Source organism: Protopterus annectens, chromosome 16.part0 (assembly GCF_019279795.1).
Source record: "Protopterus annectens isolate FY-2018-M chromosome 16.part0, PAN1.0, whole genome shotgun sequence".
NCBI classification, from domain to species: Eukaryota; Metazoa; Chordata; order Ceratodontiformes; family Protopteridae; genus Protopterus; species Protopterus annectens.
In genome coordinates, this window is record NC_056750.1 from 646,782,467 (window position 1) to 646,808,616 (window position 26,150).

The following is a 26,150-nucleotide window of genomic DNA, read 5'->3' on the forward strand; positions in this document are numbered from 1 at the left end:
TATGACACTGAATGAAGTACAGGAAGGACCCAATTACAATAAAGCGATAACAGAAACACAGTTTGTACCATTTCTCAATTATTTTTAACTCCCTGTAAGGTCAGACAGTATGTGTACCGTGAAGAAGAGAAAAAAGAAAGAATGACACAGCACATGTGGAGAAACTAATGGCATGAAACTGTGATATTGTCCTCAAAAATTATCAAAAGTATCCCTTCACATTACAGACTTTAAATGCAACTGGGTTTGTGACAGAACCACAGCAACCAAGCCAGTATACAAGGGGTATCAAAAATATATAAAAATTGACATGAGGAAAACAATAAATTCAGTTAAGGAAGAGAGAAAAGCAAGGCTAAAAATTATCAGTAGGGGAATTAGCTGATATTTGCCCGGTGATGAAAAAAGAATATCATTGTGTATGGAAATGGCAGAACCCCTTCTTATAAACTTTCCAGCTAAACTTCAAACAAAAGCCACAGTAACTTTATAGAGTAACTGTAGATGTTTTAAAATTAAGCAAATAATTCTCAAGAGTATGTCCACAGAGTGTATTTTGCCTACCCAGTTTCAACACAGTTAAATATTTATTCAGCATTGAATAGCACTGACATACCTTGAACATTCCAAGTTAACCACAATGAAAGTTAAGTATTACTGGAAAATATTACAACCACCACCTACATTTGAAACCATTTATTTCCCATATAGAAACCTAAGGAGGCTCAAACAATTAGCCAATAGTAATAAAAAATATGGTAGTAGTTTATCATCAAGACTGTCAGACAATGTAGAAATACAAAGTATATATGAAGAGAGGTAATTAAATATTGACCAGGACACTCCACACAGTGAAGATGAAAGACTACCTCCATCAAAAATGAAGGCACTTTCACTAAATTTACACTTGCAGCCCCCTAAATGCATGATAAGAGATACCTGAGACATACAATAAATCAAGGAAAATTAGAAAAATATGCATATATGCATCCAGTGCGCAAGAATCCTTATTCCATTTAGGGAACAGAAAGGAGACTATAAACTAAATACCATAGCTGTGTTTGAGTCACTTTTTATGATACACCAATCCAGCAAACTTGCTCCATCAAAGGGGTTTAAAAGCAGAGCTAAAAGAAAAGTGGAGTGCATGTAACTCAAGAAGCAAGGTGCCATCATCCCTTGTAAATCTTTAATATTTCAGCCTCCTCCGAGGTTACAGTGCATTACAGTAGATGCAAAATCACTATATTTTGAACCCATTTACTGGAACAGGTTTGTTGGATACACAATGCTTAAAAGTGGGTTATTTGCACTGCACACACAAATGCGAATAGACGAATGGTAATGACCATGAATGTGGAAAGGAGAATAACACATGCAAGAAGGAATAAGGATGAAAGATACATTGGGCTTCTGACATGCTCTGATGCCAGGTTAACCAAGAGGACAGTAAAGCCCCAGGCATTATTCACCTGGGGGTGTTATGGTCTGGTTTCCACCCTACTGGATCAATGGCAAGGCCTGTCACTCATGCACTTCAACTAACTGTGTCCAAAGGCACACCACTTTGCTGAGGCTGAGTATCCAATTGCCAGCACACCTTAGTGGTCACCAGCCTCCTCAGCTATCACTAAGAGTTCAGTGAAGACTCTTCTGGTTCACTTTTAGGAGAGGAGCCTTCAATCCCCATCCCAAGAAACAGATAATGAACATCTGTGAACTCTCCAGGGCATTTCAAACAGAGGGATCATCATTTCTCTTTCCAAAAGGCAGACCTGGTGGCCACTGGTGGCAGAGGCAGCCACTGGCATAGACAGAGGTGACTGCATCCTCATCTCCTGTTTCACAACTGGATCTACAGAAGAATGACACAATGGGAAAATATCACGTATATATGCTGCAAACACAATTGCAGTTAAGCGGTGGATTGCCAAAGATGTGATATACATTCCCCCTGTTGTGGGAGATGCTTCTGCTTTATATGGAACTCAGCCACGTTCATCTGCTGCTCATTCACTACTGAAAAAATGTGTGTACTTAGGTTTACATGTCATAGTGAAAAATGCTTATAGTACATTCCACACTTCTTACCACTGGTGATGCAGGTTGGGTGGTTGTCATTTTAGGTCAACTGTATATTTGCTGTCACGGTTCATTAGAATAGGTAAGACCAGTGGCATCACTCAGCATTCCAGACATCTACTGTCAGGCATCCGTCTTTCACAATGGACCATCAAAATTGCTCAGGTGCTCCTTGAAGTTCCTTTTTTTATTCTTTATATTCTATGTGTTGCAGTGCTTACAATAACCAACCCTTTAAAGATAATTTTAATTACTTACATTTAAACTCAATTTAAAGGAGCTTAGTGCATGTCATGCTAAAACAACTCTAATTTTTTTCAGCCTGTTACATTTCTTATCTTAAAATAAGGTAATTTGCTTTAGAATAATACTACCTTTTTATATATTTCAATCCTTTGTAGACCTCATGTGATTTTATTGCAGCATCACCAAAGAAATGAAGCCGGGGTAAAAGATTCAACTCAAGTTACACCTACAAATTCCTGTATATTGAAAGACTCTCTGCATTTTTGTTTAAAAGGGTTGAACACTTTTGTTATTTTTACCTGGCAACTCTTTACCTTTATAAACATCCCTACCCTTCTGATTCTTTATCAGGTTCCTGTTCCTACATAGCGTTTTACAACTTATGTATACTCTAGTTTTATTTCTTGCCTTACCAGCCTTTACACACTGCTCAAATGTTTTTTTAGCACATTCAAGTGTCTTTTACAATCCCTTTTCCATTACAAATTCTGCATAACCTTTCTGTGCACCATGTGCCTAGATAGTCAGAAAACAGAATATTGTGGGATACTGCTAGAAGTGCTGCTGTACCATGTCTCCCTCTGGCTCACCACTAGTAGTCCATCTTCTGTACAACAACCATTGATCCAGTATGCAGACTCCTGCCTATGAGGATTAGGGTCTTCCTTGGCTACTTCCTTCAACTTCCCTAAAGTGGGATCGGAGAGCTGTCTTTCTCTTTTTGATCTTTCCCAGAAGTCCTTTCAACAAAAGTCTAGCATTTTTCAACAACTGTGTCTCAGACTCGAGCTTACTCCTACCAACTATTTATTTCCCTGAAGTTGCCTCTTCCCTAGAAAGTACAATACTTTATGACAGCTGCAGCTCAGATTCAGGCTTCCTGTTGACATTTAGGTCTTTATTTGAAGTAGCCACATCCCAAATCTCTAGTGGATATCTGAGCAGTTGTTGGGTGTCCCCAGTACTTTTCCAACATAATTATTTACCTGTCTGCATGTAACCGCAGGTACACAAGATGCTGCATCAAAGTCTTTACCTATTAGAACATCTGCAAGGATGTCATTAGATAGTATCACCTGCTTGTCTTGTTTCCCCTTTTCTCACTTCAAATAAACCCTGGCCAGTGGAACTTAAAAACATATCAATAGCACGCATGCCCCTAAAATGGAGTGGACTATCTGAGCAAGTAATGTTCCCCTCTAATAACTGGCTTCTTAACACTAGCTATGTCTGATGCAGAATCCATCTTTGTTTAAATGAAATGGGTACAGGACATTGTGATAATCTGGAGCAGCTACTCTTTCAAGAGACTCCAACTCTACTGTCAACAGAATCCAACTCTGCTGTTGTACTACCTCTATTAACTCACTTACACAGCTTTTGTTCCACACCTGTCACTGTGGACATTTGGTCTACACATGCCCTATCTGGTTACAATGAAAGCATTTTACCCAAAGACCTTTACGTCCAATTGCTCAAGTTATTCCCTCTTTCCCTGTGAAATCTGCTATAGAAGTTTAGACTACTATCCACATGTTCCCTTATACCCATATGGAATTCAGGATATCAACTTCTTGCACATTTATGCTCTGTTAACCATTTACTATCCAACATTTTCCCTGTTTCCTTACAATTCTTGTACTCCTCATCATAGGTTCATGGGTAGGTACTAGGCTATCAGCCCAAGGGCCTATGTAAGCCTAGCCAACAAGGTTCCCTGGCTTACGCCACCCAAGAAAATTATTTTCCTGTGCCACTGTCGAGCAGAGACACAGAAGTGATCCCTGGGGTGTATTTCCTATTTCCCATCCACTCATCAAGATTTTTCTTGAGTGCTAATGAAGAACTTTGCTTGACATAGATGGGTAGCCTGTTCCAGAGTATGGGAAGTCTCTGAGACAGGAATCTATCCCTCCAGTATGTCCTGTTTATTGTGGTGATAAGGTTTAGGTCCCTAGAGTGTGTAGCTCAGAGGGACTGGGATTTCTTTAGGTGTAGCACATCCAACAGCTCTGGGTTTGGCATAGCTTTATATGTTAGGCAGAAATCACCTTGTAGTAGGCTACATGCTACGGAGTAAAGCTGGAGTTTTTTGAAACGGTCAGTGTAGGGCATTTGTTTGAGGCCAGTAATCCTCTTTGTGAGGTACTTCTGTGGCCTTTCCAGCTGCTGCAAATGTCTTGTGAGGTACATTCCAAAAGGAGCATTGTACTCTATAATAGGTCTGAGTGTCGAGTAGAGGGGAACAATGACCTCTTTTTTCCTGGATGCGAACCCTTTTATGATGAGGTGTGCCACGTAGAAGAACTTCCTGACTACTGTGGCGATGTGACTATTAAAGGAGAGACTACTGTCCACCTGGGTCTCAAGGTCTCTTATCACACATTCAGTGTTAAGTAGATTGCTGTCTATGTGTTAGTTCATGGGTACAGAGTTTTTACCAAAGGGGATGACACTGCACTTTTTGGCATTGAGCTTGAGGCCATGGCTCTGACAACAGACATCTGTCTCAGCGTGGCCCTTCTGTAGGATGTCCACATCATTTGGGGACTTGACTATGGCTCCATGTTTGCAGTCATCTGTAAACTTCGCTAGCCAGAGGCCTTCTGTGTTAGCCTGTACTTCAGAGAAGTAGATACCAAACAGTAGAGGTCCCAGGACGGAACCCTGTGGTACTCCATTTGTCATTGCTTTGAGGTCAGATTTGGAGACTGCAACTTTTACAGTGTGGGTTCTGTCAGTGAGCCAGTTGGCACCTGGTCTTGTGACATAGGGATTTATACCTAGTTTAGTGAGTTTAGCTATAATTCCAGAATGGGGGATGGTGTCGAAAGCCTTGGCGAGGTCAAGATAGGGTGTGTGAACCACCTTACCCTCATCTATGGCTTTGGTAACTGCCTCAAAAGAGTCGATCAGGTTCAGGAGGCATGATCTGCCTTTCACAAACCCGAAATGGGTGGGATCCAGAGTTTGGAGGTTACCAATGTCTTTGTTTATAAGTTCCATGATGATACATTCCATGGCCTTGCAGACCAGGCTCGTCAGGCTAATAGGTCGATAGTGGCTCCCCCTTTGTGGAGTGGGATAACTGTTGCTGTGCGCCATTCAGTGGGCACAAAGCCTGATGCAAGGCTATTATTGAACATGGTGCTTAAGTGGGGAGCCAGTTCGTTCTGAAGTTCATGTAAAATGCACCCTAGGATGTTGTCCGGTCCAATGGATGCTATGTTTTTGGCTTTAGAGAGTGCAGCTTTTACCTGCATAGTTGTGATTACAGGGACTCTGCATTCTTCCTGTATAGATATGGGCCCTTTGGGGGGGGGGTAAAGTTAGCACTGAACCTATCTGCCAGGATGTTGGCAATATCAGTTGGTTCTGTAATTTTCATGTCATTGTGCTGTAACTCAAAGCAGATCTGGGTGATGCCATCGAGATTCTTGACATAGCTATAGAATGCTTTGTGGTTGCCCTTAGAATTAGTGGCGATTTTGTTTTCATAGCTAGCTTTGGAGGATCTTATAAAGGGATCTCAGCTTCTTACTGAGGCTGACCAGGGAGCTCCTCCACTCATGGGATTTAACTCTCTTTTGCAACAGTTTCTTCCTTCTATTGTACAGTTTGTTTATGGCAAGGGACCACCAGACTGGCTTCCTTTTTTTGGAGGATAGCATCTTGATTCTATTTGGGATAGCACGATCCATGCACTCGTGTAAGTGCTTATAGAGTGCATTTGTGTAGGATTCAGCAGTTGTAACTGTATTGTCCATCTGCATGGGTGTCATGAAATTCACCACTTCTGTTTTAAGAAGCATGAAGTTGGCTTTGGAGAAAGTTTTTACAGTGGCTTCCTTAATGGGGGGTGGGGGCAGGATGTGGATATCAAGAGTGATTAGCTTATGGTTAGATCGGACCAACGAGGAGTTGACTTCAGGTGTGGAACACCGGTCACTCATGCTGGTAATGACTAGGTCTAGGATATTGTTGCCCCTGGTGGGGGTGTGGATAAGTTGATCCAGAGCATTGGAGTTTATGAATTCCAGAAAGCGTTGAGCTAAGGAGTTAAGTTAAGGAGTTACACAAGTAGTTTTCCCAGTTAATGGTGGGGTAGTTGAAGTCACCCATTATTAGGGTTTTTGGTTGAACCTTAATATTTTCCAGCACATCAAGCAAAGAGGAGTGGGAATCCTGGGGCATGGTGAGGGATCTGTAGCAAGCTACAATTTGGATTGCAGTTTTGCCCAGAGTTAGTTGCACTTGGATAACCTCGGATGCATTATGCTGAGCAACTAGCCTGGAGGTGTGGATATCCTTAATGAATATGGACACACCTCCGCCTTTGGTGTTTCGGTCCAGGTTACATGGCCAAAAAGTGTGGTATGAGTTATAGCCTGGTAGTGCTGGGGTGCTCTCTGGAGCCTTGAACTAGGTCTCAGTCACTGCACAGATATCGATGTTCTCCATTTTAAGGAGTGCCTCGAGTGAGTGCATTTTGAGATTTAGACTTCTAGCATTGAGTAGCATTACCCTCAGTTTTTGCTTGCCTGTTCCTGTTACAGTATTCAATTAATCAGATTTGCCTGTTCTCAGACAAGGTAATGAGTACTTGATTCCTTATCATAATGTCTTTCAACATTTCAAAATTAGTAACTTGAAATCTACTTGGACTTACAAAAGGACTTATTCCTACATTTAAATTGTTAACATTGCCCTATGTCATTCTCATATCATTTTTAAGAGTTACATTTAAATCATTCAAAAAAGAAAATGTTTCACTTTGTAATAATTCAGGCAAGAACTGACACTGTAGATGAAATGTACATTTTTCTACTCTTCAGCAATGATGCTAAAACCCTCCCGCGCTCATTGAACCTGTTCAATTTGTGCTGATTGCACACATGTTCAAATACCAAGTAAAATTGTCAAAGTTATCCCTTTCTTTATAGTAAGGAAGCAATTTATTACTAACTTTAGTATCCAGGACTCAGTTTTCACCCAGGGTATTTGTATGCTTTTGATATCGGGCCAGCATATCTGTCTTATGCTGGTACTGATTTTCACTTTCATCAGTTTCAGTCTGTTGCTTTTTTTCCTCCTGTGCTTCTTTTGTCTTTCCATTTCTTGCAATTTCTTCTTCTTTTTCCTCTCTGCTCTTACTCTCCTTTTCTGTTCTCATTGTCTTTACGCTGCAAGCTGTTTCATTCTCTCAGCTGCTTCACCCTCTAGATGTTTCATTCTGAGCTCCATATCCTTCAGTTCAATATGCATGTTAAGGTCATCTGGAGATGGATGTATTGCTTTCTTGCATGTTTTACACCTACAGCCACTACCAGACTTTCTCAATGTTCAATATGATTTCATGTTTGGCTTTGTCAACCAGTATACAAAATTTCCTTTGTTTGCTCTTGTCATTTAGCCATGACACTGGTACTTTGTCATGCTCAAAATCCAAACAAACAAGAACGGCACATAGATAAATCAGGCAGGATTCAAAATGCAAAGCAATAAAAAAAAAAAATCCAAAGCCTGAAAATGTTGAGGTAAAATGCAGCATTTATTCCAAACAGTAAAAAATCACAAAGCTTTCAGCTCAGCCCTTCATCAGTGTGTAAAAAAGAAATCAAATGCCTCCATTTAAATAGTAACTGTCTTCTTTTTAAAATAGGTTTAATGCTTACTGCTGTATTTAAACCTGGAAAACAATCAGCTTCTAAAAATGTGATCCATGAGTATCCACATACTTCTAACTCATTATTAAGATTCCCCCTTTTTTTCTTCTGTCTGATAGAGTGATTGACGTCAGACAGAAGAAAAAAGGGGGAATCTTAAAAATGAGTTAGAAGTATGTGAGAAAAGAAAGAAGACAGTTACCTTTGAAATAACATCTTGTGCAGAAGGGTCCTAATAAAATATTTTATTTATTTTATGGCTATACTGACTTTCAGTAACATTATTTGTGTGTGTGTGTGTGTCTTTAAACTGAAGTGCTTAATACAACTGTGTCATGTGATTAGTTTTATAGTTTGAGCTTACTATTTAAATGGAGGCACTTGATTTCTTTTTTACACACCGATGAAGGGCTTATCCCGAAAGCTTTGTGATTTTTTACTGTTTGGAATAAACGCTGCATTATACCTCAACATTTCCAGGCTTTGGATTTTTTATTATTACTTTGTCGTGTGACAACAGTTCACCAATGCCTGTTTCGTAATTATTATGTCTGAAAAACAATAACTGTTGAACAAGGTAGATAACTGCAAATATACATTGTTGCTGCAAAAGTGCACACACTTTCTGATAGCTCAATGTTTATCATCTTCACAATCTCAGTAGACGCTATCATAGCACTGCAAACCAACGTATATGTGAAGCACAAAGGTGTGGAATGTAAATCTATATTACTGCACCAAATTACATGCGACAGTCAGGTGTTACAGTCTCACAATCTGCTCCACTGACTATCAAAATATGCAAGGGGTAATTGGCCTTAAGAAAATCTAGTAAATCTGCACTGCTATGTGGGGTAAGAGCCAACACCTACCACACAAAAAAGAGATTTACACTATATGGCTACAGATCAGAGTTACAATCACTGAATTTACAGAAGTTTATACATCTAGCACTGAGCCCAGTGCATTCCATTGCAATCTTTATTGCAGTAAATGAAATATGACCAAGTTTTTTGCATATAAACACACACACAATATTTTCCAGGAAGGTTTAATAATATCTCTGTAGTAAGATCACTTCTAACCTGTCTTTGCAGTAACAGATTCTACAATGAAAGAGAGAAACTCAGGATATACTTAGGTTCATAGGTTCATACTAGGCTATCTGCCCTAGGGCATTTATAAGCCTAGCCAGAGTGTGTGTGGCTTTCACCACCCCTTAGGATGAGAATACTATACCCATTAGTTTGCTGTGCCTCTGTCCAGCAGTGACACAGAGATGATTCCTGGGGTAAACCTACGATCTCCCATCCACTCGTCAAGATTTCTCTTGAACAGAGTCAGTGAGGGGCTCTGCCTCACATGGACTGGGATTCTGTTCCATAGTGTAGGGAGTCTTTGGGTGATGAATCTGTCCCTCCAGCACGTCCTATTTACATCCGTGTTGAGGTTTAAGTCTCTTGCTCTCGTGGCTCTGGTGGATTTGGATTTTTTGAGGTGGAGCATGTCCATTAATTCTGGGTTGGACATGGCCTTGTATGTCAGGCACAGATCACCTCTGAGCAGACGGTATGCGACTGAATAGAGCTGGAGTTTCTTCAGTTGGGCAGCGTATGACATATGTTTGAGCCCCTTTATCCTTTTGGTGAGGAACTTTTGGGGTCTTTCCAACTGCTGCAGGTGTCGGGTAAGGTACATTCGAATGGGCGTTGTACTCAATCATTGGTCTGATAAGTGAAGAGTACAGGGGTACAATGACCTCTCCTGATCTGGATGTGAATCCCTTCATGATCAGGTGGGCAATGTAGAAGGTCTTCCTAACCACTTTGGCAATGTGAGTGTCAAAAGAGAGGTTACTGTCAACTTGGGTCCCCAGGTCCCTGATAACTTCTTCTGTGTTTAATGGATTACCACCTATGTGGTAATTAGGGGTTACCTTGTTTTTCCCAAAGGGTATGACTATACATTTTTTGGCATTTAGCTTAAGGCCATGGCTCTGGCACCAGTTATCCATTTCTATGAGACCTCTCTGGAGGATGTCTGTGTCTGATGGAGTGTCAATTATGGTGCCCAGTTTGCAGTCATCTGCAAATTTTGTCAGCCACAATCCCCTTATGTTTGCCTGCACTTCAGAAAAATAAATGCCGAACAAGAGGGTCCCAGGACTGAGCCCTGTGGGACACCGCCGTGACCGGCTTAGAGTCTGACATGGCACCAGCAACTCTAACCCTGTGGGTTCTGTCCTTGAGCCAGTTTGCAACCCATCTTGTGACATATGGGTTTACATCTAAGCTGGTGAGCTTTTCTATGATGCCTGAGTGGGGTATTGTGTGAACGCTTTTGCTAGGTCAAGGTAGGCTGTGTGAACTGCCTTACCCTCATCAATGGCCTTAGTGACTGTTTCAAAAAGTCGACCAAGTTCAAGAGGCAGGATCTGCCCTTGACAAAGCCAAATTGGGTAGGATCCAGTGTCTGTAGGTCCCCAATGTCTTTATTTATGAGTTCCATTATGATCCTCTCCATAGCTTTGCAGACAAGGCTCGTCAAGCTTATGGGCGGTAATTTCCAGGGTCCGTAGAAGCACCGCCTTTGTGGAGTGGGACCACAGTTGCCATCGCCATTCTTTGGAGTGCGTATCCTGTAGTAAGGCTAAGATTAAACAGCAGCCTTATGTGTGGGTTTAGTTCCTCATTGAGTTCATGTAGCACACAGCCGGGGACACCGTCCGGTCCCATTGATGCTGTGTTTTTTGCTTTAGAGAGAGCAGCTCTCACCTGGGCATCTGAGATGTTTGGGAGACTAGACTCTGGTGGGATAGATATTTCTCCTTTTGGGGGGGAGGGGAGAAATTTGCACTGAACCTGTCTGCCAGTATGTTGGCAATGTCTGTGGGTTCGGTGATTTTTGTATCATTTTGGACTAATTCTGAGCATATCTGGGAGTTTCCACCCAGGTTTCTAACATAGCTAAAGAAGGCCTTATGATTGTCTTTTGTGTCTTTAGCGATTTTTCTCTCAAAGTTGGCCTTGGATGATTTTATGAGTGATCGTAGTTTTTTGCTAGTATTGATCAGAGATGCCTTCCCTTTTAGGGATTTTGCTCTGTCATGTAGTAGCTTTCTCCTCTTGTTGTAGAGTTTGTTTATGGCTGGGGTCCACCAGACCGGGCGCCTGCCTTTGGTGGAAAGGGTCTTGATTTTATTAGGGATTGCTTGATCCATACATTCCTGGAGGTGCTTGTAGAAGGCATTTATAAGGGTTTCAGCAGCGTGGGTTGTGGTTTCCACTGGCTCGGGGGCCTTGAAGGATACCACTCCAGTCTTAAGAAGTGTGAAGTTTGCTTTTGAGAAGTTCTTCACTGTGGTCTTTTTTGCTGGGGTTGGGGCGGGATGTGGATCTCCAGTGAGATTAATTTATGGTCTGATCTCACCAATGAGGGATATACTTCCGGTGTGGAGCATTTTGTCCCCATGTTTGTGATGATCAGGTCTAGTACATTTTCTCCTCTTGTGGGAATGGTGACTAGTTGTTCCATAGCATTTGAGTTTATGAACTCCAGGAACCTTTGGGCTAGGGTGTTGGGGCTTGAGTAATGTTCCCAGTCTATGTTTGGGTAGTTGAAGTCACCCAATATGATGGTGTTTGGAGAGACATTCATACTCTCCAGTGTCTTCAGGAAGGCTGTGTGGGTTTCCTGAGTTTGAGAGGGTGGTCTGTAGCATGCTACAAACTGTAGGGCAGTTTTACTTATGGTTAATTGCACCTGGATGGTCTCCGATGCTTCGTGCGTTGCCACTAACCTGGAGGTGTGGGTATCCTTTATGAATATGGATACTCCCCCTCCTTTTGTGGTTCGGTCCAGATTTTGGGGCCGAATGCATGATATGAGGTATAACCTGATAGTGCTGGGGTGCTCTCAGGAGCCTTGAACCAGGTTTCAGTCACAGCACAGACATCGATGTTCAACATACTGAGGAGGGCTTCGAGGGCGTGCATCTTGAGGTTTAGACTTCTGGCATTGAGCAGTATTACCCTTAGTTTTTTTCCATTTTTGTTTTTTAGGGCGGTAGGTTTATCATTTGAGCCTTGCCTAAAAAAGGCACTATGGGGGTGGCAAGAGCCTTTGCCAATATCCGGAAGCCCAGGGGTGACAGGTGCAAGCCGTCCCTTGCGAAGCAGCGTGGCTTGTCAAGCATGTCGTCCCAGGCAGACAGACATTGGATCCCCTTAGAATGACATCAGTAATTAAGCCAATTATTATAGCTGATCATTTTGTCTCTGTATTGTGGCATCATTTTTGGTGAGGGTAGGATACTGCTCAGGGTCAGGGTCATACCGGCCTGGGCTACATAATCTGAGAGCTCCTCTATGTCTCTTTTCATGTAGTCCAGGGAGGTACATCTCAGGTCGTTCACACCGGCATGGACAATGGCTGAGTCATACTTGTACTTGCTGTGGAGTTACCTGAGTGCTTGTGTTATGTGGCGGATTCTAACACCCGACAGGCAGCTTACTGTGATCTTTTCCTTGTTCAGTCTGGTGAGTGGGACGTCAGTGTGTCTGACTATGGAGTCACCTATAACAAGTGTGTCTGGCATTGTGTTTGACCTTAAGGGCTGTGACTGTTTAGCACACTGACTTTGAGAGCTATGTTTTGCATGTCTTATGTCTTGAGGTGGCAGTTGCTTGGGTGTCTGCTTTGGAGGCCTCTGTAGTTTTGGTAGATTTTTGATCAGTGCCTCCGAGTATGTCTTTGTGTGTTTATGTGTTTGTTTTGCAGTTGTGATAGTTCTATGTGAAACTGGGTTTGTGGTGTGCGTGGTTTCCTTCTCCTCCTGTCTGGTCTTGCCAGTCCTGAGTTGAGAGAGCTCAGCCTCCAGTTTGGCTATATAGTTGCATCTCTCACATGTATTTGTGTTTTGTGGGAGAAGGAGTGGATTGTCTGTGTACATGAGGCAATTGTAACATTGCCTCAAGATGCCCAGATTCACCAGCTGAACAGGAGAGGATGCTGGCAACTGACCCTTCGACATGCTAGAAAAAGTTTGCTGTGTAACTGAGTCAGAAGGGACCTATAGGGAAATGGGTACTCAAGGGGATTCTAAGCTAATGTAGTACTTTGTTTAGTATATAAGTACTTTACCTATATAAAAATGCTTTAGGAGCAAGTGCTGAGCTTTTGAGATAGAGAATAGACTGTTTAGATTGCAAGTAGAGAAGTTCTAAGGGAAAAATTGAAGAGCAGACTTTACGGAGCCAGAAATAGTTTAACCTTGTTTAACCGGCGCTGACCGATGGTGCTCTATGGGCAACTCCGCGCTAAATCACGCAAAAGCACGCTGAAGCGGGCTTTATAGCAGGGGGTTGAAAAGAGCTAGGAATTGACCCAAAATGGCCAATAGACTACAAGTTTCTGGCTGGAACCACTGCTCTAGGGACAAATAGGCTGCTCAGTGCTCCCCACTCCCACTGGTGAACAAAGAAGCTTCCCATTATCCAAATAAGGATACGGAATAGCACAGGAACCAAGCCAAAGCCCAGAGATCAGCAAACTCTGAAGACTGGACTATTCTAGTTCAGTAAGGCGGGAAAACAAGATATTTATTTTTTTTTTTGCAGAAAACAGAGGAAAAACAGACAGTAAATGCTATAAATGCTTTTAAACGGCTAGCGCACTTGAGTGTGTTAGCCTACAGGTAAAATTAAGCAACAAATAACTTTTTTAAAGGTGCAAAACACTTAATCAACACAAAAACAATTTAAATAGAATGCAGAGCTGTATAAACAGGCGAAAATGCAGTCGCTAAGCAGTAAATAATCAAAAAGCCAGAAAAAAATACTTAAATCAGGAAAAAGTCACTCTTTTGCTCTCTGCTGCTTGTAGAACTCTGCAGGACACCACAAGGAGCGGTGCTGAGTTGAATACAAGCGAAAAAGCGCGCTAAAGCGGCTTTATTACAGGGGGCTGAAAAGAGCTAGGAATTGACCCAAAATGGCCAACAGACTACAAGTTTCTGGCTGGAACCACTCCTCTAGGGACAAATAGGCTGCTCAGTGCTCCCCACTCCCACTGGTGAACAAAGACGCTTCCTTTTATCCAAATAAGGATATGGAATAGCACAGGAACTTCCCTGATTACCAGTCTTTGAAAGATACCTATTCCATTCATAGTAATGTGGCAACTTTTAACAAGTATATTTTTGAATCTGGCAGGTCTCCATGTACCTCCCACTTCCACATACTTGTATATATCAGTTCCATTGTTGTGCACCATTGGGAAAGTTAGAAACTTGTCAAAACAGTGCATAGTGGTCCTATGTAATCGCTTCTTTCACTCTAATATGAGTGAGCATTTATTTCCAAGAGTTACAGCACTGAGAACAAACACGGAAGCCACACTAATCATGCCCTAGCTTGATTACTCTACCACACCAAGGTTATAATTGCTCTTTGTCCTTACAATAAGCCAGCCATTGAATTTTAATGCTGTAGCAAGAGCTTGGCCAGTTGCTCTTAGAAAGGCTGAAACCAAACGGTCATGTTAGTGTACATAAAACTCACAGGCCAGAATTATTTAAAACTGAACTATTTAAACAAATTAAATTAAGCAATACACCTTGTAAAATCAAATAAACAAGTAACTATGATTGTCGCACTGAAATACAAAATAACTGTGTTTAAAGAGAGAAAGCATAAATAATTCTAACAAACAACTTTTCTGGACTTGTAGCTACGGGTGGTTAAATAGGTAGACTGGATTTCTAGCTGCTCTTCTTGACTTATAGATCTAAACAGTTGCTGCACAATGTCACAAGTCAGTTGAATCAGATGGAGCTCTTTTTTCCAGAAAGTGCTCCACTTATGTACACTACAGAAACATGGCAGTAACTAAACTAACTGTTGCCTTCTGCCTGTTTAAATAAGTCCAAGGCAGTTCCTCCAGTTTGTGCATAAAAGTAGATTATGTTTTTTCTGTTTTAGGAGTCTTTAGCTTAGAGGTGGAATCCAAATAAATAATGCGGTACATTATTTGAGCCAAAAGCACTGCACATTGTATGAACATTTTGGGGAGTAGATTGCCTCACTTTCTAACATCTTTGTTGCCTTTCCACTGAATGCTATTTCATGCACGATAAAGCAAATAGTTTTCTTTCATTCTGTATGTTTTGATTACGTTGCATGCTGCTGTATGTACAACTGCAGTCTTTATGGAAAGAATAAATACATCTTCAAACTCCAATCAGTACAGATTTATGTAATTGTAAAAGCAATTCTGGGAAATTTTCAGCATGTCATAATATCTAAGATCAACTTTATTTGCATTGGTATAGTACTTCTGTACATCAGCACTAGGATCCCCTATGTTAGACCGTTTACGTGTCGCGTATTAGTTTTAAATTAAATCCTTTCCTTTTTAACAAACACCATTTAAACCGTTAGTCAAAGCCTAAGTTCAAGTTAATGTCACATAGAAAATTCCCTGTCTGCTTATAAGAGAGTCAAAGCAAGATATTTGACCAATATACTTATGTGACACTTAGAATGTAGTTTACCTATATTATCTTATTCTTAACACAAAATGCTTCAACATTACAGATAACAAAAACAAAATACTGAGACTGACCCATTTTATACCAAATAAAGAACATAAATGTACTACTTTCGAGAAAAGAAACTGTCTCACAGTAATAGGCAATCAGCCTACTAGACTCCTATCCTACAACCTTTTAAATTAAGGTCCATGTTTTGCAATCAGAAGCAATGTCCACATTACCCAACCTATAAATCCAGAATACGCACATTGTAATGAGGAAGGCAAAGTGCTTTTTAGACCAATGTTTTCTCTATCATCAGTCCTGAAATGGTGGTGTGCAAGGATAACATCCTACTAATGGCCGGATGATGCAGGTTTGTACAAGAATAAAGGTTTTCATATGGCTTAGATGACACAGGTGTGTGCAAGGATAAAGTCCTAATTATGGCCCAGATAATGCAGGTTTAATTGGCAACTTCGGTTCCTCCTGGAGATGGTAAGGAGCATGACAGTGGGTCCATCCATGGGGAGGCATGTACCCAGGACACATTTGCACTGTTGGCTCCTCTGGTGGAGACTGAGGAAACAACAGCACAGGTGCTTCCTGGGGGTGGGCTGAGCAGTCAAGCCAAGAATAACCTGTTACAGAAGTGAGGAGGGGTGTAAAACTGATACCCACTTCATGACCCACCCACAAGGTATTAATGGACAGGATAGAGGTGGGAAATGTAGGACGAAAAAAACCTTCCTCATCAGCAGTATGACAATGTCCCAAATGCCTCTGCCTCAATCTCCTCACAAGCCCTTAACATGGGTCAGTGTTCATCCAAGAGAGGCTTTGTCAGGTTTAGTAGATATAATGGACAGTCAGAGTCCTTGAAAAACTTTACTCAAACATCTAGCAAGTTTAGCAACAAAGAATTCTCTAAAATACCCCTGAAAGACGAAATACTCCACAGAATATTAGGAAAATAGACAATTTATAACAATTCAGAAAGCAACTCTGGGCACACCTCAGAGACACCGTTTTACAAATCCAGTATAATATAAAAGGATCCTTGGACTAATTTACCTACATGATTATCAAATGTTAAATAAATAAACATCGAGAAGTTGTTCAGTTTCATCAAATGCCAGGTAATGAAATAGCCTTAGCCTGACATTCTAAATGTATCTTGCTACTTGAAATGTGTAATGTGATAGTGTTCAATCTCGCCGTTTGTTCTTACACATGGGTTCGGAGCCGATCCTCGGCTCCGTGCCGGCCACTTAGCAAAGCTCTGCATCGAGAAGAAGCTCGAGACCAACCTAACTCCCACAATCCCCCTCTGCCTTTACCTCAGATCTAGTTTGCCGCTGCAACGTTCGCATCATTTGATGAGCTCGGACCACCTCAAGCTAAGATTGTTTATCTTTTATATATTTTCTTTTGGATAAAAAAATATCTCTTTGTCTTCTAAAGTTGTTGTGTGTGAGTGTGTAGTGTATCGAGGGTTTCTCGGGTTTGTATATAGATTTATATACTTATTAGAGTTAGTTCCCTCGGGGCCTACCCCACCCTTTAACTTTATATTAAGGATTTGACTACTGGATTTGACTTTTTGTAACAGGATTTGACACTTATTACTGGATTGGACATAATTTACTGGCTTTTACTCTTTAACTTGGATTTGACTGTTCTTTCAACATGTCTGAGAAAGCTAAATCAGGCTTCAAACGGTGCCAATGTGGACAGAAAATGTCTGTCACAGATGGTCATAGTTCCTGCGTCTACTGTCTTGGCCCTCTCCATCTGCAAGAAGACTGCTCCATTTGTCATTCTTTCAGTGGAAGGGTCATGACAGATAGGCGCAGGAAACTTATGGATAGGGGCCTTTTGAAGCCTGCATTCCAAGAGGCTCTGGATGCATCAGACCAGACATCTAAATCCTCGAAGGAATCAAAGATGTCGGAGCCCATGTCATCGGCTCCGACCTCTTCTTTTAAAGTTCGCTCACCGGTTCCACAGACCTCGGGGCCGAGTGTTGAACTTTTGTCAGTTACCGAGCCTCGAGTCTTGGAACTGGTGACGGAGCTTCCTCCTCCTGTACTTTTGAGGTCGGCTCCATCTTCGATTCCTTCGACGCGTTCTTCTAGGCCCCTCTCCGGCACCGATGTAGACCGCGTGGTGCAGAAATTGATGGAGAATACGGCCTTGTCCAAACTTATTTCTGTCTCCTCCCAGTTGGTGTCGAGACTCGAAGGCCTTCCCTTATCTCCACCTGTTCCTCCTCCGAGACCTATCCAGTCTTCGGAGCCGGGAGAAGCTGACCTGATGATTGTGGAGCCCTCGGTGCCGGAACCGTCTTTTTCTCGGTCGGCACCGTTCACCTCGACTCCGACGGAACCAGTACCGGAGACACGGAGCCGAAGATCCATCCTTGGTTCGGGGACCGAGAGTCGAACCGATGTTTCGGTTCCGACTCTCCCTCTCGGAGCCTCGGCTCGGATCGACTCGGCTCCGTCCTCGGGGTCGATGCCATCGGTGCCTGTCTCGGAGATTCCTCATTTTTCTTCGGAACCTGGGGATACTTCGACTCGGGACCCGGGGGCCTTCGACCTCATGAGGAAGGTGTTGTCTACTCAGACAACCACTTCAGCAGATACAGCTTCTCCTTCCCATAAAGGTCCGTTATCCTCCTCTGCACCCACGGCTACATCTAAGCGTTGAGCACCAGTGTCTCAGCCACCCCTGGAGGGTGCCCCCTCTTCCTCGGAGGCTTCATCGGATGCCCCCCCCCGAAGAAGTTCCGAGGAAAAGATTGTGTAAGAGGAGACACTTGGATTCTCCACAAGAATCCTTGACATCGGACACTGACTTAGATGAGTCAGAAGGGTCCCCAAAATCACCCTCAGAGGATGTCTCCTTTTCTGACATCCTGGAGATCCTAAAGCAGAGAGGTGATTGGCAAGCCCTACCCCCTTCTGAGGATGAGTCAGTCTTGCTAAAGGCATTCGGTGCTCGCCCTTCCTCCTCCTGGGTCACTCAGCCCTTTGATGAATTGATGGAATTGATTGCTCAGAGGGCGTGGGAGACACCTGACACGGTGGAACCAGTCCCTAGAAAGCCTAATAAATATATTACTGCCCCCCAAGACAAGGCTTATCTCACAAAGGGAGTTCCAGTGGATGCTATGGTGGTGGCAGCGGCCACGAAAAAGGAGATGTCTGAATCTTCCTCATCTGTCCATCCGCCTAACAGAGATTCTAGGACTATGGACAGGTATGGGAAGCGCATTTTTAGTTCAGCGGCTTTTTCTATGCGATCCCTGAACTATTTGACCCATTTCACACGGTTACAGAGGGATCTAATCAAAGAGTTGGGAGATACCCTCCAGGGTACTACAGATGCTGCTGTCTCAGAGAAAGTTACAGCACATCTCAATACCCTTACATCTATTGCAAACTCGTCCATGAGGCTGATCTCATACGCAGCCGAAGGATCGAGTAGGGCTGCGGCTTCAGCGATTGCTCTTTGTAGACGATCCTGGATGCGCTTATGCTCCTTTGTGGAAGCCTTCAAGTCTTCCTTTACTAATGCCCCATTTGATGGTGCCACTCTCTTTGGCCCAAAAGTAAAGGAGACCCTTACCCGGTGTGAGCAAGAGGGAAAGACTCTGTCTGCTGTCGGAGTCCGTTTTTCCACCCCATCCAGACCGTACCCCAAAGGGCAACGTGGTGGAAAAATGTGGTTTCGAAAATCCCAAGGCCCTTTCCCAGGCACACAGGGTGATGCCCCCTCTAGAGGCAGAGGAGGGGGCAGAGGTGGAAGACGTCGCCCTGGCGGCAGAGGGGGTCCGCAAAACCAAGGTGACAGGGATACACTCCCCGGGAAACCTTTCCAGCACTCCTGAGAGGAGGCCCGACTGTCCTACTCTGGAGGCAGTCGGGGGTCGCTTAGCTTTATACCCTCAGGCCTGGCAAAATCTTACATCAGACAACTGGGTAAAAAGCATTGTTACCAGAGGATACAGAATTCCTTTCCTATTGCCCCCATGTCCGCAGAAAAAACTCCCAGATGTACCGCCCCATCTGCGAGGCCCTGCAGCTATAGAAATTTCAAAGCTGCTAGAAAAAAGAGTCATCCAACCAGTCCCAGCGGACCAAAGAGGATTCGGAACTTACTCAAGGTTCTTTTTAGTTCCAAAAAAGACAGGGGACTGGAGGCCAATTCTGGACCTAAGCAAACTCAATACCTTCATCAAGAAAGAAAAGTTCCAGATGGTCACGCTTCAATCGATCCTTCCATTCTTACAGAAGGATGACTGGATGTGCTCAATAGATCTAAAGGACGCGTACTACCACATCAAAATGGCCAGGGCGTCCAGGGATCACTTGCGCTTCCGGCTGGGAGCCAATCACTTTCAGTTTCGAGCCCTGCCCTTTGGTTTGACCTCAGCCCCCAGGGTCTTCACCAAATGTATGGCAGTGGTAGCGTCTCACTTGAGACGCCTAGGATTCCAGGTGTTTCCGTATCTGGACGATTGGCTCCTTTCTGCCACCACCAGGCGTCAACTGATTCAGGCCAGGGACTACACACTACAACTCTGTCTTCTTCTCGGAATTTCCGTAAATTTCGAAAAATCATCATTACAGCCGTCACAGCATATCTTATTCATAGGAGCAGAGTTAGATACAAGTTGCTTAATCCTAAGGCTTCCTCCAGAAAGAATAGCCTCCCTACAAAGCCATATATCTCTCCTACTATTATCCAGAAAATCCCCAGCAAAACTGGTTCTGAAGGTTTTGGGTCTCATGGCAGCTTCCCTCATTGCGATACCCTTGGGAAGACTGCACATGAGAGTTCTTCAATGGCTACTATTTGCACAATGGTCGTTCCAACAGTTACCCCTGACACATGAAATTCGCATCACGAACATCTGCAAATCGCACCTGTCTTGGTGGCTTCAGACTTGCAATCTTTCCAGCGGAAGACCATTTGTAGTTCCCACGCCGACGGCTACGGTGACCACGGACGCTTCCCTGATAGGGTGGGGGGGCATCTTTCAGGGACAGACAGTCCAAGGCCAATGGACCGAATTGGAGTACAATCTGCACATCAATGTTCTAGAGATGAGGGCGGTGTTTCTAGCGTTGCAACACTTTTCTCCCCTTCTTCCTCTAGGGACCATAGCAGTTCAGACGGACAACATGTCCGTGGTCTGGTACATAAACAAACAAGGGGGAACCAAGTCTTATCAACTATGCAGAGGCCATGAGAATCTGGCAATGGGCAGAGTCCATGGGTTGTTTTCTGTTAGCAATGCACATCCCGGGGTTATCCAACGTCATAGCGGACAGGTTGAGCAGAGCCATCCTGTTACCTCACGAGTGGTCCCTCAAACAATCAATTGCGGAGAGAATTTTTCGCAAGTGGGGCCAGCCTTGCTGCGATCTGTTTGCGTCTCCAATGAATGCCAAATGCAGAAGCTACTTTGCCCTATTACCCCCTCCAGGGGAAGTCCCCAGGGACGCTCTGGTTCACGATTGGCCCCCGGGTCTCCTGTACACCTTTCCTCCTATTCCCCTGATTGCAAAATTTCTTCAGAAAGCCAACAACCTGCAAAGGACAATAATTCTCATTGCCCCATTCTGGCCTCGTCAAATTTGGTTTCCCTTTCTTCTAGCACACCGAATTCGGGAACCCTGGATCCTGGACCCAGAGCCGGATCTGCTGACCCACTCGTCAGGGGCTCCCCACCCAATGCTACTCTCCCTCAGACTAGCAGCTTGGCTGCTCTGCTTCCCTTCTTAGCCAGGTCTGATCTTCTTTCCCCTGTAGTTCAAGATATTCTGGTGGCTTCTCATAAAGCTTCCACTACAAAGATTTACACTAGTAAATGGAGGCGTTTTGTGCACTGGGCAACTACTCAACAATTGGATCCTGTAATAGCCCCTCTTAGCAGAGTCTTGGAGTTTCTAGCCGAACTTTTCCACCAAGGAGCTTCTCCTGCCACTTTGAGAGTGCAATTAGCTGCCATTTCGAATTTTCATGTGGGAGAGAATGGAGCTCCTATTATGGCTCATAGACTTTGTAAGGCCTTTCTGAAAGGATCTTTCCATATTAGGCCACCAGTTAGAATTCCTACATCACCTTGGAATTTGAACCTTTTATTATCACAGCTAATGCTACCACCTTTTGAACCAGCCTCTTCCTGTGATTTGAAATTTTTGTCATGGAAGACCCCCTTTCTGGTAGCTGTCACATCAGCCAGACGAGTGTTGGAACTCCAAGCTCCCTCCGTTAATCATCCATATTTGATCTTTTACCCTGATACAGTATCCCTTCGCACTAATCCATCCTTTCTTCCCAAAGTTTGCACTGTTAATAATATTAATCAATCCATTGAGCTCCCCACCTTTTTCAAGAACCATTCCAATAAGTTGGAATATATGTTACACAAGTTAGATGTTCATAGACAACTCAGATTTTACTTGGACAGAACAAAGGATCACAGAAAAACGGACCAGCTTTTTATAGCCTTCGCAGACAGCAGAAAGGGTATGGCAGTTTCGAAAAGAACCCTTTCCAAATGGCTTTCCGATTGTATTATTTTTGTTTATGCTGCCTCTGAGCAGAACTTGTCTGTCAAGCCCAAAGGGCATTCTACAAGATCAATATCTACTTCTTTGGCTCATGCAGCCCGACTACCGTTGGACACTATTTGTGCGGCAGCCACTTGGTCTAAACCACATACGTTCATTACTCATTACAAAGTAGACAGGATTTCCAGGGACAGGGCAACCTTTGGTTCCACTGTGCTCAGGAACGTTCTCCCGTGAGTTCCTCAGGAACATGGAGCTAGGGACGCTACCCATGTGTAAGAACAAACGGCGAGATTGAACACTATCACATATAGAAGTTATGTCCTTACCATAACGTTCCATGTGGAGTGTTCATCTCGCCTTTGTTCTTACATTCCCACCCTCCCACCCTCAGGAAGAACGTCCGTTTAGGTGTCTGGATTGGTTCTCCGGCTTCTGCCTTGTTTACTTGTTGTGCTGTTTTCAGCTATGTTTTGTATGAATGTGCATATTATTTCTGTTTACTTCTGGTTTGCTTGCAAACTAGATCTGAGGTAAAGGCAGAGGGGGATTGTGGGAGTTAGGTTGGTCTCGAGCTTCTTCTCGATGCAGAGCTTTGCTAAGTGGCCGGCACGGAGCCGAGGATCGGCTCCGAACCCATGTGTAAGAACAAAGGCGAGATGAACACTCCACATGGAACGTTATGGTAAGGACATAACTTCTATTTTTTTTCTTAGCGTGTTAACTGGCAGTTAACGTTATAAAAAAAATAATGCTGCACTGAATGTCACAATCGGAGATTTAATTAACAATTAAGCACTATAATATTTATAAACTGGCGCCTTTGTTTTTTAAAACAGGCTTGACAGAAATGTTTGCTTGTCTTTTCCGATTAAGGGTCGTTACAGTGGAACTCCGGTCTGCTAATGATTGGTAGTCAGTGACGCTCAAGGTTCAGCGAAGGCACGCCCATTCAAGCATGTCTTTCGGAGGCCACTTAACCGAGAGGAAGACATGCAGATTCCGCACAGAAGGCACTCCAGGCGAGAATCGAACAGAAGAACCTCTTTAGGTGAGGTAACAATGCTACTGCTGTACCACCATCAGGCTTAACAGAAATAAGATAATTTAAAACTGTTGGAATAGTTGCATTTAACAAATACTGCCAGTAAAGTTCCCTTCATTCCACCAGTAATTCCCAGTCACCACCTCTAACAAAATTAACTACCTTTTCAAGAATAGTGAATGCAAATTTTCCAAATGCATTGCACATTACAGAAAAATTATAAAGTGCATGGACATTATTAGTATTATTAATAGAGTATGCAGATATATTCTCACCTTTAAAAGGCCAATCATCTTCCTGACATAAAATGCCGGGCAAGATGCATGTTTTTAAACATTATGTTGTGTTATAGGGTTTTTAATAACTTTGTATTTTATTTGTATTGTATAAGTGGTTTTGAAGGTGTATTGGTTTAAATGTTTAACCTTTTAGCACCTTTAAGGGTATTTAATCAGAAGAACTGACTTGCCACATCGTTTCTGATGAAGTTCCGTTCTAAGTTTTTTCCCGGTCAGAGTTCCGCTGATTGGCAGTGGATTTTTACAGTGCCAAGTTTGCCAGCTCGACGTCCAACCTTCAAAGAAAACACACCCATTCACGCACGCACGCGCGCACCTACCTGCATGTCCTTAATGTCACTCAACTGCGGGGAGGCCATGTAGATTCCACATAGAAGACGCTCCAGCCGACAATCGAACGGGAGAACTTCTTGCTGTGACGCGACAACGCTAACCGCGGCATTATAGGATATTAGGAACTAAAGTACTTAATTGTTAATAAAATCTCCGCTTGTGACATTCAGCAGCGTTATTTTTTTGTTTAAAGTGTAGATGCAGAGGACACGAAGAAATGGCAACAAGTTGATCTGCTGTGGCGACCCCTAACGGGAGCAGCCGAAAGAAGATTTGGTGTACGCTAGTTTCATGATTTAGAGCAGTTAAAATAATGTAGAACCAGATCTTTCAAGATATGTAATCGGGACAGAAATCTAAATTTAAGCAGTAAAATGTTTTTTTTTACTAAGAAACACTTACCTCCGGTTCATAGAACCAGTCTCTTGAGTTCGGTCTTGGTGGCCTCTTGTTTCCATCCGGCTTGTCCGGTAAATAAGCAGAATACACTGGGATACGATACTTAGTATCGTAAAGGGTGGCAAAGTACCTCTTATTGTGTAAGGTCTGGCAGATCCTTTTATATCGCCCATCACCATTACGTGGAATAAAGCCACTGGGCTCTTGTTTGCTGTAAAAGAACTCATTGCAGTTTTTAAAGTCCGGGACAACTTCTGCATTTCCTGTCCAGAATGCAGAAATTATACAAAAGAGAACTATTCCCATTGCCATCATTGTTAAGTAACTTTACTACGTCAATTAGTGGGCGTATGTGAGGGGGTCGGTTAGCAGTCAAACTGACAGCAAATGACTGATCACAACAAATGGTGCGCTCTAAATGCCATCTGAAGCAAGTTTAATGTGCTATGCTTTATATACCCTGTCTATCGCCTACATTTAGTGATGTCATTCAGACTACATGTACAGACCTGTTCATTTGCATTTACAATGGTAAAGTAACAACAAGCCTTCATTCAGTATTGGTATTATCATTCTAAATCCTCCATACGAAGCTTTGTAGTAGACACAGGATTCAATATCAAGAGCCTTATGGTTCATGTTTTGAAAGGACTTCAGCTTTAGTGAAGACTCACAGGAAAGAAGGCTTCCCACAGAAGTTTTAAAACCATAAAGCAATCTAATGGAATGGTGAACTGTCTTTTGTCAGCATATCATGAATTGATTTGTCAGCTGTGATACTTTCCATAATTGCACACTTGTGTGCATCAGCTCATTTGTAGAGTTATAAAATAAAGAACAGCTAATAGATAAGGAATTAGTTCCAAATGTGTTTGACTGCAAAGGATAGAGCACCTATCCTGCAGGATACGACAGACAATCATATTAGTTTTATCATTATAATTAATTCCTTTTCTAATTAAATTTAGCATCTGCATTTTTAAACTTAACTTTTTCATTTGAGCACACTGCTGATACTCCACAGTATGCTTATTAATATTAAAAAAACACCATTAGTGTGGCTTACCTTGAGCCTGATAAAGCCACACTGACTAGTTTAACTTCTAAGTTACTGTTGTCAGATTTTGTACTTCGCTTGCTATTGTTTTGCAAAGCATGACCAAAAAAACTTCATCAATATTGTATCACCTTCTATCAGTTTTACAATGGTTATACTTGTCACTCTTTGAGTATTCTTCTGTTTGCACGTAATCCTTAAATGGAAGTAGCTTTACAATTAGTTTTGCAACCCAGAGGAAGCTTACCAGATATTACATACTGTTGTACACACCACTATATATGCTCACAAATCCATATTTGATAGCTGATTGGAGGACACCAGGCCATAGCCATTTATTCATAATTTTAGAATAACAGAACTATTGTGCATATACTAACATGGACTTCCTGGGATTCAGAAAAATGATGGGTGCAGTCAAGGGCAGCCCACTACTGTTTATCGTGCTTGCAGGATGAGGCATGATGCTCATTAAGAATAAATACCGGGGATAAACAGCACAAGAAGAACGCTTTAAACATGCCATTTATGGCTGCAGCAGAGTCTGTGTGAAGAGCACATAGTATTAATGTATAGCCGCAGTGAACAGGAGTGTAAGTAGTGCTCATCTGTAGTACATGCACTTCAAGGAGGCTATGCAGGATCCCAGGGGCAAGGTACAGGCAAAGAGAAGTAATGTGGCAGCATTAAATGGCCACGAGTTAGCTGAGACAGTCTATTCTTTGACCAAATTAATGGTTGGAAATGAGAATGCAGGAAAGAGATGAAAATGGGGAAGCAAGAAAAGGGTAGAATATAAGGTGAAAACCTAGAAAAACAGCAGGATGGAGATGGGGAAAATTGTTCTTGTTGGTCAGGTACCCATTTCATATATACGTGTGTATATACGTATCCATATACATATG

General features: G+C 42.7%; 1 protein-coding gene across 3 annotated transcripts in view; it reads right to left on the reverse strand.

Annotated features, from left to right (window-relative positions):
- LOC122790726 (endonuclease domain-containing 1 protein-like) overlaps positions 1-24,614 on the reverse strand; it is a 138,086-nt gene extending 113,472 nt beyond the window's left edge. For 2 of the 3 annotated variants that reach the window (XM_044058302.1, XM_044058300.1), the window contains exon 1: positions 24,192-24,614. In XM_044058302.1, the coding sequence (XP_043914237.1) occupies positions 24,192-24,503 (312 nt within the window). In that variant the 5' untranslated portion in view covers positions 24,504-24,614. The remainder of the gene's footprint in view (positions 1-24,191) is intronic. The other variant, XM_044058303.1, reaches the window with a different exon arrangement.
- Between the last annotated feature and the right edge of the window lie 1,536 nt (positions 24,615-26,150).